The sequence below is a fragment of the Quercus lobata genome, chromosome 2, assembly GCF_001633185.2.
Source record: "Quercus lobata isolate SW786 chromosome 2, ValleyOak3.0 Primary Assembly, whole genome shotgun sequence".
NCBI lineage: Eukaryota > Viridiplantae > Streptophyta > Magnoliopsida > Fagales > Fagaceae > Quercus > Quercus lobata.
In genome coordinates, this window is record NC_044905.1 from 90299022 (window position 1) to 90314388 (window position 15367).

The window sequence follows — 15367 nt, forward strand, 5'->3', positions numbered from 1 at the left end:
TTTCTCACAATTTTAAATTGAAAAGCTTCTTACCTTTACATTTGGTGCTTCTCCTAAAGGTCTTACATTCTGCCATTAGCTGAAACTTCTTGTGCTCCTGGTCAGGGTTACCCTGGCTTTGCTTTATGTACATAATCCAATCCCTTAATTTTTATCCTGATCCAGTACTGCCTGAGTACAAGTTTGAAGCCACTGTATTAGAGAAGGACTTTTCACCCCTTCAATTCTATACACAACACTGACAATTTGTTTTTAATGTGCACAATTGATCATATAATTAGAGCTGTTAAGGTCTTCCACTTTCCTTGACACCTTGGATAACTTCAAGTTAAGAAGCAAAAGACAGAGAGAGAGAGGTCCAGATGGATTCAATTGAATGTTGATATTCTAAGCTGAATGAAACCTAGCTGAAATTACTTGCCAAAGTGATGAATATGGATTTGGTTTTTGCTGACAGCTTATTTACTTATTTGCTAAAAATGGGCAATTCAATCTAAAAAACATGAGGTTTTATAAAAGATGTACTCAAGCAAATAAGTTAAAAAGCTATATGAAGAAAACAACTAATTCAAACTCATGCTAATCAGGTTCTCAAAAAAAAAAAAAAAACCTCACGCTAATCAGCAAAATGAAACCCAGAGGTGGAATTACTTTGGGGGTAATATGGCCCAAGTAAATTTTTTGGAGTATGCATCACTAACTTGACTCTTTGCTTTGTAATGTAGTCTGTGTTTCTATTTTGTTAAAAAAAAGAGAGGGTAAATTACACATACCACCCTTGTGGTATACCCATAAAACATGAAATTCCCATGTGGTTTTCTTTGTCACCTACCTTTCTTGTGTTTTGCTTCATGAGGCATTTACCTCACTTGTGATTTATTTATGAGCCATTTTCAATAACTACAATGGAATTTGATGGTGTTACAAGTATCAACATCACATACAAAGAAAGAATTGAAGAAAAATTTTGTTCTAACCTCACTGTTTTGTGAAAATTTTGTTCTAACCTCACTGTTTTGTGTTTGTATATGTTCAAAAAAGGCATAAGTTTTAAGGAGGAAAAATCTTTTTTCTTTTCCGCATGTATGTTCTTGGTGTTTGTCACATCATTAATTTTCATGAAAATTAACAAAAATGCCTTATAAAGCAAACACACGGGAGGTAAATGCCTAATAAATCGAACCATAAGGGATGTAAGTGTTACAAAATAAAACCCAAGGTAACTCCATGTTTTATACCATAAGGGTGTTATCAGTAATTTTCCCAAAACGAGAAAAGAGATTACTGCTTTTTACAGTTATAAATAGACATTAAAATTAAAATTGGAAGTTTTCTACAATGAGACTGTTGACGTATTAGGTCAAATGCCTCAAGGGCAAGGGAGAAGAGAGGAGCCGCCATCGAATTGTAGGTCTAAAAAACACTTTGAATCGCATATACGAAGCTTTAATGGCCCAAATTGAATTTAGAGTTAGGGTATGTTCTTGGGAAAATGTTAGACATCCAAAACCACCTAGCCATAACTAGCCCTTCACTTGTATTATTGGATTATACTTGAATGAACGTTACTAAATAGACTACTATTAACATGCATTTGCACCCAAACCCTAAGTAAATCATACAATAAAGCAACAAAATAAAGAAAATACAGGAAGTAAATCTTCCAAACATTATGGCTAATTAAGTATGTGAGCATCCAAGTATGTGATCACTCAAGCATGAGAATATCCAAACATATAAGCACCAACCAAGGGATTTGAGTGGCCAACTTGGAGTGTGACAACACAAGTGCTTTTGGCAAGTTTACTTTGGTGTGGGCCCCACCATGAACATGAGCCTAGGAGTACATCACATGCCTAAAGGGCAAGGGTAGAGAAAGGGCACATTTTGAATGAGAGAAAAAAGTAAGGAATCCTCTTTTCAATTTTGACTTTCCTACTCCAATCATTGCTTTTCTTTCTGTTACTTCGAAAGTAGCTACTTCAGCTTTAACCACTCGAATTTTCGATATTCCTTTTTATAAATCATTAGTTGCCACTTGGTTGTAGTTCCAAGAACTACTTGAAACCATACATGTGAAGGTCTAATTAGCCTAGACTAAGTTTGAAGCTAGAGTACGTTCTAGGAAGGTATTAGGCACCTAAGACCACCTAATTGTAACTAGCCTTCACTTGCAATTTTGAGTGTTAATCAAAAAAAAAAGGATGGAAAGATCTAACAAGACTCAAATGAAAGGTTAGTAATTTCAAGACAAGAAATGGAAAAAAAAAATGAAAAAGAAAAGGAAATGATGAACCGGTTGTATTAGATGGAATCCAAGAGTGAGAGTTTAGCTAACTAGTGGTGAAAAACCAAAAAACTCAATTTAACTCTCAAAGAATTTTCCCTACTATTTTGGCGAGGAGAGAAAAATAAGTAGAGAGTGAATCCAACAAGGTTTCATTATGATTTTTAGGGATGTTCTTCCTTGTTTGAAATGACGGTGTAAGGGTGTTTTTAGAGGACTTATTGATTCTCTAGAGGTTGGTAAACCATTCTGGCCAACTAGGAGCTGACCAAAATCAAAATCACCCGATAGAAATGGAAAGAAAGTGATTTTAAGGTTCTTGTCCCTAAGTGTGTGCACACCACCCTCCCATTGGCATACACTAGAGTGGAAGCAGCATACATTGCTTTAGTACTAGTTTGAGAATAACTTATCTAGCTCTAAAAGTGTGTTAAAGTACATTTGTACCTTAAAAAAGTTTGAAGACAAAAAAAAAATGAGTTTTAAAAAGCAGTACATAAATGCTAATGCTAAAAGCTAAATGCTTATCCCAAACACACTCTTTAGTGTGACAGTTACTAAATGGGATTTGAAAATGGGCTTGATTTTTGCAATTCAGACTGTTGGACTTAACAGATGATGCTGATTATTTTGACAGTGATTAAGACTCATTCATTATCAAGATCGGGGACCTCAAGTGTAGATTGGAACAGAATAGAGTGTCTAAGCTTAATATTAACCTTTGTCCAACCATGTTCTGCCTAATCTACTCCATAATCCTCTTCATTGCTCTTGTAGTTATCCTTAATATATAGTTTTGTTACATTGTCATATTCCATAAGGTTTATTGGCCCCAAATCTTCGGTAATCTTCACTATATGTGTAGAAGGTAGGTTCTCACCACCTCACCTCGAGATAGAGTTTAGCAAAAATGGTCATTTGAGTGGTACAAGGAAACCCATGGGGGAAAAACGAAACATAGAATAATCACAGGCACAGCAAAACAGGACAGCACCCACGGCCACGCACATTAGACCTTGTTGGCAACATGAGTGAGCAACTTGATGTCAAGGAATTTTCAACAAAACAATTTTATAAAGCCTTGACTTTTATCGAAGTTAACTCTCTTACTAGTTATCACATGCGTATGAGCTGAGCAAATAAGGACAGTGTTGGCTTAAACGCGCTTAAGAGAAAGTATTAAGGTATTAAATATGTTGGTAGAACTTGCCTAGTTGTTTCTCTTCTTTCTTTTTGTATTTTTCCCTTGGTGCATATGCTTGTGCGTTCGGTTTGTTTACACTAACGCAAAATGCGACTTGATATATAATACTACTTTTTTTTCTAACAAATAAGTGTATCCAGAATTTCAAACCCCTTCGAGTATTTGACTATTCCTTCAAGTATGTACAGTCTCTCTGTCCCATACACAACGGATTATTATAGGAAAGAATCTTTTGAGAGTAGTTCTAAGGTACGAGCATGATATTTCGAACCCTGAATCTCATAGATATCATAAAATTTTAGAAACCACTGAGCCAATCTCTTAATGTTCAATATATTATAGTACTTGTTTTAAGCTACAACTGGAGATTATGAGTTATGACAAAAAGTAGTATATACCCTAATGAAGATATTTCTCTCAGCAAAACTATGGCTTTGGACTGAAATTCCGTCTACGCGTTCCCATTCAATGATAGCAGTTAGGCATTTGCGATTGGAGTGTTCAATATGAATTATTGAAACTCTGCAGATCTACAACCAAGCAAGAAAAATGCTTCTTTGTTTTTCAAGCTTAAAACAAAATATTAAAGAAAACTTCAGAAAAACAAAAAAACAAAAAAACACCAACGTACGTAGTGGGGGTGGGGGTCCATTTTGTGCAGTGCGTTGATTCTCACATTTCTTTTTAATCATTTCTAAGAAAAAAAATTTCCCAATTTATGATGTATGTGCACTCGTCACAAACAACTATTTGGTCAAAATATGATTTTTAGTTAATAGTCTATATGTGAATCATGCATGTACGGGATTCTAAGTTTATCTTGATTAATTATATTATAAAAAAGAAAATTTATCTTGATCTTGATTTTTTTGTTTAGCATTTGAAATTCTAAAAGCCAGTCAATATATTATTTATATTACCTTTCATGCAAATACTAATGTGATAGACTTATAGAACTATTTTGTTTTCTTATATTATTAATATGATTGCAGTAGTCACATATTATACTAATAAAGTGTTAATTTCAAAATTTTAAGATAGGAAAGAATCTTCAACAGGTTAAATAGGATCGGTCACATATATTTTTCTTTGTTATTAATTTATTATATTTAAAATTATACTTTTTATTACATTCTTAATATATATACACTATTTTTATTAGTGTTAATTTTGGTCTTTCTTTTGATCCTTTTCCTTGAATAAACATTATCCCTCAAAGGTGTATTAATTTTTCTCCATTTTCTTATCAAGAAAAAAAAATCTCCATTGTATGCGTAAGTAACTTACTGAGGGATGACAATCATGACATTGCTCTATATTGCTATTTTGTGGAAATTGCTAAACTACAAGCCTTATTATGCTTGACTAAAATGGGGAGTGACTAATACTCTTTCCATCACATAATGATTAACTCAATTAATAAATGCACACATTTTCAGAAAAAAGCAATCAACACTAAAACTTTTCAAATTTTTATTTAAATTTCCAAAATATTCCTCTTAAAAAATTAATCTAGTTAAAAATATTGGGTAGGTTTTAGTTAACTCAACAACTAAAGTTTTTTGTTGATGAATAAAAAACTTAAGTTAGAATCCAGTCCATGCCAAAAACAATCCATTGGTATCTTTGCTAGATGGTAAAGAGAAATCATTATAGATTAGACACTATAATTTCAAATATTATCATATCTATAAAATAAAAAGACCAAAAACAATCCATTAGTATCTTTGCTAGATGGTAAAAGAGTAACTATTATAGATTAGACACTATAATTTCAAATCTTATTATATCTCTAAAATAAAAAGACAAAAACCAATCCATCGGTATCTTGACTAAATAGTAAAGAATAATCATTATAAATTAGACGCTGTAGTTTCAAATCTTATCATATCTATAAAATAAAAGTATAAAAAAAAAAAGAGAAAATGAACTATTTAATTTCTATATATTAACATTCATTATTGAATAAGTATAAATATTAAAATATAAATAAATAATATTCTTTACCTATCATGTTTAAAACTTTTAGGTTAAGTTAAAACAACTAATAGTTAAATGATAAACTAAACTTTGACTCTTAATTTATAGAGAATATAAAATTTTTTGACAAGTTATTATTATTATTATTATTATTTGAGTATCCAAACTTCAAAGATGATAGATAAATTTTTTTTTTCTTAAATATTATTTATGTTCTATTTGTGTCGGCATGTTTAATGGCATGGAATGCATATTTTAGAGATGAAAACATTATAATATTCAATAATGAAAAGAATATAGTTCATTTAATTTTTCCTTCATATATATAATTGTTGTCACTTTCATTAGACATGTTAAACAAAAGACTACTAAACGTGGTGAGAATGAAATATAAAACATTTGAAAGATCAAGATCAAAGTTGAATTACTATATTTTTATCCAAAAAAAAAAAAAAGGTTGAAGGAAAATGAATAATTTAACCAAAGAAGATTAGAATGATAGAGGAAGTAGAAGTCAAAATGGATTTGGAAACTGCAACGGCATTTCTTCTTTCTTCCAACTCTCAAGTCAACATTGATAGTGGAGAGTAAACATCATGGGTCCAAAACATGGTCTAATTTGTAAACCAGACGTGGAATATTTTCTCATCCTAGTGTATGAAAATGAAACCAGTGGTCTTCGAATAGATGTGAATGTAATCTTAAATTCTTAGCATTCACACACTACCCTCCGCCGCATGCACTAAAGGTTCCTATTGATTTTGATTTTTATGTGATTCTTCATGTGGATGTCATTCCTTCCTTCTTCCTTCTTCCTTCTTCCTTCCTTTTCTTGTAAAAAAATATTTTCTTTTTTATTCTTCTTTTTACCAAAGGACCCACATATTTCACCTAAGAGTCCGACATTCACACCCAAAAAATAAAATAAAGAAACGAAAAACAATCACGCGCTTTTGCACCGAGTTCTAGTGTTTGGAATCTTGTAATTTTAGTATCAAAGTGATACAAGATATTGTTAATTATTAATTGTATTTTATTAATGTGTACCTTAAATCACAAGTTAATTAAGTATTAAAATACTAATTAAGTTATAGTAATATTTTAATGGCTCACTCATTGCAGCAACGAATTATTGTTTTTTTTTTCTTTTCTCTTTGGTAAATGTGTATTATAACTCATAAAAATGAATTTTTATTTTATTTTTATTTATGTAATTAGCTTATTCGTTAACAATATCGGAACATTCTAATTTTTTGATAACTCAATAATTATAATGAAAAATAAAGATTGGAATATCCTAATTAATTTAAATAGGATATACTATGGGAGATTGAGTTTAACTTGTTTTGACCTCATATTAAATTAATTACCATTCTATATAATAATAATGAAACCTACCTATTAATAACCTACCTTTGTTTTTTTTGTAAACATTATTAACCAAGTTCAAATCTTCTGTCCCACTTTTCCTGCTCTACTCTATGCTCTACCAATAAAAACTTGTCACATGTTCACTTAACTAATTAAATACTACCATTATTGACTTATTAATACTAGCATTATTAATTAGTGGTAGTAATTAATTAATTAGGTTATTAACCTACCTAATTAGAAAATGTGAATTAATCAACAACCTACCTATTAATAACCTACCTTTGTTTTTTTTGAAACATTATTAACCTGCCTAATTAGAATATGTGAATTAATCAACAACCTACCTATTATTCATGGGAGGAAAAAAAAACTCCCTATTTTATGTTACCTTTTAATATTTACCACTTTCTTTCTCAAAAAAAAAAATATATATATATATATATATATTTACCACTTTCCTTATTATATCCACTATAAATTTTAATACAATAATATTATGAATACACCCAATTTCTTCAACTTTGGGGTTCAATCTCGGCTATACCAAAAACCGATTGGTGTTTTAATTTAATAATAAAGAGTTATTATCTATAGGTTAAAACTATCTTAAAAAAAAAAAAAAAATTATTTTATCTCAAAAAAATTTTATATATATATATATATATATATTCATGCATGCCTGCTTAAAAATTGACGGCGGCCTGCCTAGCTATATAACATAGGGGAGGAAGTCTACAACTACTGGAGAATTGTAAAAATAAGGTAGAAAACTAGAAATAAAGCAGTGTTATGGGTCCAAAGTTCACCCATTTTTTCACCGTTTATATTATAAAAAGTTGATTCGTGAGGCTGGCTGGCTGGCTAGTCCAAGACTCCAAGTTGAAATTATTCTAGAATTTACCTGCACCACTACATAACAAAGGTAGTGACAGCTCGGCCAATTTTTATTTTTTTAATCATTCTTTCCTCAGTGTGGTGTGGCTAGCTAGCTACTTTAAGAGAAATATCCTTAGAGCCGAAGCCTCTTTCAGTTCAGGTGGCTAGCTAGCAATGCATAGTACAATTCTTGAAAACAATATTTATAACCCCTCCGTGTCTATTAGATTTTCTCATTACTAGCTGAGAAGCACAACCTACCTCATTATTTGAAGCTAGCTGTTGAGAGATCGAGTGTTTCAACTTTCAGCTAGCACTACTTTCTTTTAGATACTACCTTTGAGTACGTAGAGAAATGAGTTGGAGATATAAAGGAGGGGTGGTTCTGATCATTTCTGTTGTACTTTTGTGGGTTACCTCTGCAGAAGTCACCCAGGTCAGCTCTCTCTCTCTCTCTTTCTCTCTCATTCAAAACTAGATTTCATTGCTCTTTTTCTTTTTCTTTTTTTCTTTTTTTTTGGAATTAGATTTCAAGTATTAGTGTACATTAATGTACTCTCGTGGTAACACTATTCTTTGATAAATTTCCCATATGACCTTGTTAGTGTGTCATAGCAGCCTTGATCAGTTTGGATGTTAAAATTGTATGATCTCAATGACTTTGAGTTCTCCATGTTGTTCAAGGTACATACATGTCTTGATTCAAAGGCGGAGCCAGAGGTCCCCCTAATAATTGTAATTGGTATTTACAAAACTGTCCCTTTAAAAAAAATATTATGTTAACAGTCAACTGTTAAAAATCATTTTAAAAAAATCTTAAAATACTTTTATAGAAAATTGAAAAGATTGTCAAAATATTAATTACTTTTTTATTCTCATAAATACTTTCTTAAAATAATTCACTAAAAAATGCACTTGGAGTATTCATTAATATTTCTCTTGAAAAAAAAATGTAATGTATCAGTTACATGCGAAATAGACCCACGAGAAAAAGCTCACCAGAGAATGGAAACACCTTGCCCAACAACTATTTTGCCAAACAGATCTGTTATGTAATGACTAGTGTCCATCATGCATGTGGTCTAAGGTTTAGCCAAGCATAGAAGGTATGTGGCTTTCCCAATAATGGAATGTGACACACAACTTTGCACTTAGAGTATTCATTAATATTTCTCTTGAAAAAAAAAATGTAATGTATCAGTTACATGCGAAATAGACCCACGAGAAAAAGCTCACCAGAGATTGGAATCACCTTGCCCAACAACTATTTTGCCAAACAGATCTGTTATGTAATGACTAGTGTCCATCATGCATGTGGTCTAAGGTTTAGCCAAGCATAGAAGGCATGTGGCTTTCCCAATAATGGGATGTGACACACAACTTTGCACCCTTTCCAATTATAATTTTTTCCTTAGTTTTTAGTGATTTTCTTTTATGCATTTGTTATTGATATATTAATATTTATCATACTTATAATTAAATTACTTCTGAACAGAAAAAACAAAATATAGTGAGTATACTGTCTTTTTGTGGATTTCATATTTCAATTGCATGAACGTACATTTGTATATAAATTTTGCTCCCCAAATCCAAATCCTAACTTTGCCATTGTCTTCATTAGAATTAATCTCAAGCAAAATGATACTCTGTCATTGTCTTTATTAGAATTAAACTCAAGCAAAATATCATTTTGTAACACAGCAATCAAGTTCACTCAACTAGCTAGGCCATTTATTATGGCCCACTGATCAGTGCTTGTATAGATGAAAGCTTTATCTGTCATAAACTGTTTTTCCAATTAATAGGATTAAATTTTGTTGTTATTATATAAAAATCATAATAATAAATAAATAAATAAAAACCTTGTTTCCACCCAATAGGTTTATATTAGCTGTGGAAAGTATAAACACACTACAAGAAAAAATATTTATTACAATGGAAAAAATCTTTGCAATAACATAAGAGTCGTTGCAATAGTTAATGCGGGGTATTGTAATAAAATCTAAGATAATAGTTTTGTGCAAAAAAAAAAAAATTGCAATAAATTTCAAATATTTCAATAACAACCTTGATACAATAACATATATGTTGCAATAAACAATTTATTGTTTTGAATAGCTTGTAACAATAGGATATTATCTCACGAATCTTATTACAATAAATTATAAATAATGGACAAAAATAATTCAGATCAAAAAATTGCAATAATATTTTCGTTGTATTAGATAATTACTCTATGTTTATCATTGCAATAAATTGTAAAATAATTAATATCAAGTTATTGTAATGATATTTTTGTTGCTAATAGATATAATAGATTATTGCAATTATTAACTTGTAGATGCGGTATTTTGTCTACTACCATTATACTAATTTTGTTATATTAGCAATTGATATGATAGACTTATTCCGATGTAGTGCGTATTCCAAATAATATTTTCTTCATTTTGATTCTCATTTGAGCTCATTCATGTATAATTCAACACTGGAGTTTTTATAGTTTTCATTTGACTTTTTTTTTTTTCATTTCTGACAGGATATTTTCACGGACTATGAGCACCCATTTGTTGTAACATATCTTGGAATCGCTCTATTGGCCGCTTATCTTCCAATAGCATTCATTAGGGATTGTTTACAGAAATTTCTAAGACGTTCTTACCAAACTGATGGTAATGATGTGGATGAATTCTCCATGACTCTTGATTCTCCCTCTAATAATTGCCAGAATGGAAATCTTGACATTGAGCAACAACAACCATTGGCTGATGAAAAATGTGTCAAAGACTTGCATTCTCAAAAGGAAGGAAAACTAAGTGCTTTTGATAACAAAGACGATGTGGACATATTGATACATCAGAGAAAGCTTAGCACGAAAGAAGTTGCTACACTAAGCTTATTCATTGGTCCCATCTGGTTTCTCTCAGAGGTTGGAGGCCCTTTCTTTTTTGTGTGGGTTAAATTGCATATTTGGGTCTTAATTTTTTACTTTGTTTTAAAAAATGTTTATATATATATATATATATATATTTTTAAATGAAAATGCTAAGATTTCAAACTATTTTATAACAATTTTTATAAACTAATGATGTAGTGAGTAGTTATTAGTAAGTGAAAAAATAATATTAGTGGTAAGTTCAGATAAAAACTAGTAAAAATTGGTCATATCAATAGTTTGTAAAAATATTATAAAATAATTTGTGGCAGTAGTATTACTCATTTTAAAAAATTTCAAAAAGTTTTTACCATTTTTTGATGGATAAAAAATAATGAAATTCACAAAATTGATATCACTTTAATGAAATGAAACCTATGATGTGACATAAATTTCAAATATCATACCAACAATGTCCATCAATCAATTGCCAATAAAGACATTTTTTAAAGTAAAAAATATGAAGCCAAACATTTCAAAGTAAAAGAAGGACAACTATAAAATTAAAATCAAAAGTTATAGTTGGTTTGGTTGGAGAATGGAAAAGTTAAAAAGGTAAATGGAGGAAAATACAATTTGAGTTGTTTGGTTGAGAGGGAAAAAAATGAGGAATTTTGGTGGGACCCAATGTGTTCTCTTTGGGCCTATCATAAATGAATTTTCTCAATTTGAGGAGGAAATGGAGAGAAGAAAAATAGTTGTAAACAAATGACTTAACAAGCCTTCATTTCATAATTTGGTTGTTGCCTCTTCTTTTTTCCCCCTTTTTCCTTAAACTACAAACCAGGCGTGATTGCTGCCTTTTTTTTCTTTTTACTATGCACGAATTTTTTTAATAAGAACATATAAGTAAAATTATAAAAATTATACTTTCTATCTTCTTACTTTTCTTTTTAACTAAATAAAGGAGTCTTTCACCCCTCCACCCAACTAGATAGAGCCTTTAAGTATTAGTCTGGTTGTACATAGATTATTTATAACATACTAATCTTACAAAATCATTTATATACAAATAATTCTCCTATTTTATTGGAAATTTATCCATGTGATTGTCATTGATTATGTTATTGTTTGGATGTCACATTCTCAATATTTATTCTATTCACTTTTTGCAGTATTGTATGAATGCGGCACTTGCAAGAACAAGCGTTGCCAGTACAACAATATTATTCTCCACTTCAGGACTTTTCACTCTTCTAATCAGTGCATTATTGGGAGAAGACTCCATAAATGTAGTAAATTTGGTCTCTGTTTTCGTCAGCATGGCTGGTGTTGCCATGACTATATACGGCAAGACTTGGGAAAAAGAATCCCAGTCAACCACATCCTTGTAAGTTTCTTCATTCTTGTCCACATCTTTTGCTAATCGTTTGGATAACAGGTTAATTTTTACCAGGAACTTCACTATTTCTTTTGGTACTTGGCTTAAACTAATAAAAATTGGAAAAAAAAAAAAAAAATTCAAGTCACTGAAGTTTACTAGTAATATACTAATATGAACTATTACGGACACAATAATTTTTACAACTATTGATATGATTTATTTTGACTTAAGTAATATCATTTTTACCAAAGTTTTGTCTTTTTCAATAAGTCTAGTGGGTATATTATTAATTTTTTGTTATTATTTTACATTGGCTGCTATATTTTTTTGTTGTTTTGTACGATGTTTTATTTATAGAGCAACTAGTTATGAGATTTTTCTCCCTCTGTGTCTGGGTTCACAGAGACAGAAACCATTCTATTCTCGGGGATTTTTTTGCTTTGCTCTCAGCTATGACCGATGGACTATTCGCAGGTCAAACATCTTTTATTTTATTCACATATATATAAATAAGAAAATATATAAAAGAAAAGAATATATATATATATATATATTTTTGTAGTTGAAAGATTGTAGTTCTTATTATTGTAATCATTCATTGACAAAATACCAATTCTGCAGTGCTCCTTAAAAAATATGCTGGAGAAGAAGGAGAAAAGGTGGATATGCAAAAGTTCTTTGGATATATTGGATTGTTCGCCCTTGTTTCTCTCTGGTGGCTAGGTAAGACAAAGATTCTGTGTTCTGACTTAACTTTTTCCATTAACCTCAGCACATGTAACTTATCCAAATTATCACAGCAAAAGTGCTTTCCTCAAACAAGCATTAAGGATTTAAAATTTTTCATGACTGTAAATGTGACATGTTGTCATTGATATATAATAAAAATGGTATTGCCATATACAAAGAATTGTGTGCAACTCTCAACATAGGTATGCCCAATAAAGATACCATGCTTTTTTTGGGGTTGTTTTGGTGATTTATGGCAACCAAATTTATTTATATGTAGATTCCAGTTAGTTTAACTAATAAAGTCTTTGATGATTGAATAAGAGATTTGGAATTCAATTCTCGCTTATATAAAAAACTTATTGGTGTCTTAGTTTGATGATAAAAAGTTATTATCAGAAGCGGATGCTATAAACTGAAACTGTTTTAAAATAAAAAATTTCTTTATAATATTGGTTCCAACCAGTGGCTTTAGCGTGGATTGATTATAATGTTTTAATTTGTTATGTCCCTTTTCAGTGTGGCCCTTGAGTGCATTAGGAATTGAACCCAAATTCATGATTCCTGATTCTGCTAAAACAATTGGAGTTGTTTTTGCCAATTGCTTTGTTGGGAGTTTCATCTCTGATTATTTCTGGTATGTTGGGAGGAACAAAACAAAGATATCTATCATGATTCATTGTCTTTTGTGCAAATATTTTTATTTTATAAATATATAGTATCTTGACTATTTTATATCATAATCCCAGGGCATTAGGTGTTGTTTGGACCTCTCCACTAGTGACAGCGCTAGGTTCCTCGCTTACCATACCACTTGCCATGTTGGAGGACATGGTGATCCATGGCCGACATTATTCAGTAATTTATATTCTTGGCTCAATTCAGGTTAGATTTGTACCATAGTTGACTTTTGCGTGTAGTGATTTCTAACTTTTGAATAAAATAAATAAATCTAAAGTGCGAACTATATCCAAGTTCGGAAATTTTGGGATTTTACACTTTTAAGTATTTAAATTTGAATTTTATCTTTTAAAGTAATATTTTGTTTACATCAACGGCTCATATTTTTTTATAAATGTCACATAAAACATACTACATGTATCTAGTTCGTCTAATAAAATAATGTCATGTTATTTTTATTATGTCGCGTGACATAATTCTATTAAATAAACTAAACACGCATAGCAACCTTATGTCGCACTTAATATAATATATAAATGGAAAGATTGCTTGTGTAAACTGAATATAACTTCAAAAGATAAATCCAAATTTTGAAACTTATATAGTATAAAATTCAAAGACTCCAAATTTTAAGAGTATAATTTGCACTTTAGCTATAAAAAAAATAAAAAATAAAAAAAACCTGAAAATCGTTTATGTATTGTACTAACCATTTATCCATGAATTGGTGATGTGTTGTAGGTATTCCTGGGATTTGTAATTGCCAACCTATCGGATTGGTTCTCACCCAAGCTAGGATCGCAAATTTTGAATTCCTTGAAGAGATTTTTCATCCGTCACTCTTTTTAGAAATATCATTCTTTTTTATCTTTTCCCCGTCATCACTCGATGATGTGAGGCTGTAGCCTGTAGGGTTTTCAATTTCACCAGTTAGTCTTGATGTTTATTGTTGTTCAATATGTTCTAGGCATAGAGAGGATAAACTTTTGTATATTCTAATGAAATAGAGCAAGGGGAAATATTTAATTTTCTTCTCTCTCTTTTTGGTATGAATAAAAAATTGGTCTTTCACTCGCCTTCATCAACAAAGATTATGTTTATGTCATGTACTAAAATAAAGTCTAACCTCAAACCCCACGAAAGAGACAGAGAGAGATTTATTTATTTATTCTTATTTTTTGAGAAGACAAACCTTACAATATTGGCTATGCATTTATAGCCAATACCTTGGGACCATTATGAAGAACTTATCCCTATAATTATTTGGTGTATGGGATAGAGGATTACACGAATTTCACTCACCGAACTCTAGACTGCCACATCCAAAAAAAAAACAATTACCCGTTTTTTTTTTTTTTTGGGAAAAGTAAATCAATTATAGTTTTTTGATAAACTAAATCAATTATCATTTTTTATTGTAAAGACATATACTAGTATAAATTTATAATCATGCCAAGCCTCATTTTGATCCATTCAAGAATGATGGTTACCCAAGGCCCCAACCCACATAAAGTTGGATTTTTTTTTTTTTTTTTTGATAAGACATAAAGTTGGATTTTGATTAACGTTAAAATGATTCGGGAATTCCAATGCACAAAGTTTTAAATTATATTATAATATAAAGAAACATTACTTTTTTTTTTTTTTTTTGATAAGAAGTATGAAATATTCTTTCAACTTGAAAGAGACATTACTTGGGATGGTCTGCTTAGATAATTGAAATCAAGGACACACACACTGTTCTTTAAATTTTTCCTCTAAAGATTTTGTCACGGGCTACTTAACTTAAAAATACACTTTTATTGCATGAATAAAAATCTACATGACAACTTAAAAATACACTTTTATTGCATAAATAAAAATCCACATGACAGAATCTTAAAAGCTGAACTTAAAGAATAGTACTTAAATACTATACTAAGTCTTACCTATTACTTGTATATTGAAATGGTTGGTTTTCATTGAATTTATTTGGTATTT

At 30.3% G+C, this 15367-nt stretch overlaps 1 protein-coding gene across 1 annotated transcript; it reads left to right on the forward strand.

Moving 5' to 3' along the window:
- The first annotated feature begins 7704 nt into the window (after positions 1-7704).
- Positions 7705-14420, forward strand: LOC115977128 (uncharacterized transporter C405.03c-like). The gene is made up of 8 exons (XM_031098805.1): positions 7705-8157; positions 10258-10647; positions 11769-11983; positions 12381-12451; positions 12599-12700; positions 13226-13343; positions 13456-13591; positions 14129-14420. Exons 1-8 carry the CDS (start codon positions 8077-8079, stop codon positions 14234-14236), a joined length of 1221 nt encoding a protein of 406 aa, XP_030954665.1. The 5' UTR covers positions 7705-8076; the 3' UTR covers positions 14237-14420.
- Positions 14421-15367: the final 947 nt, after the last annotated feature.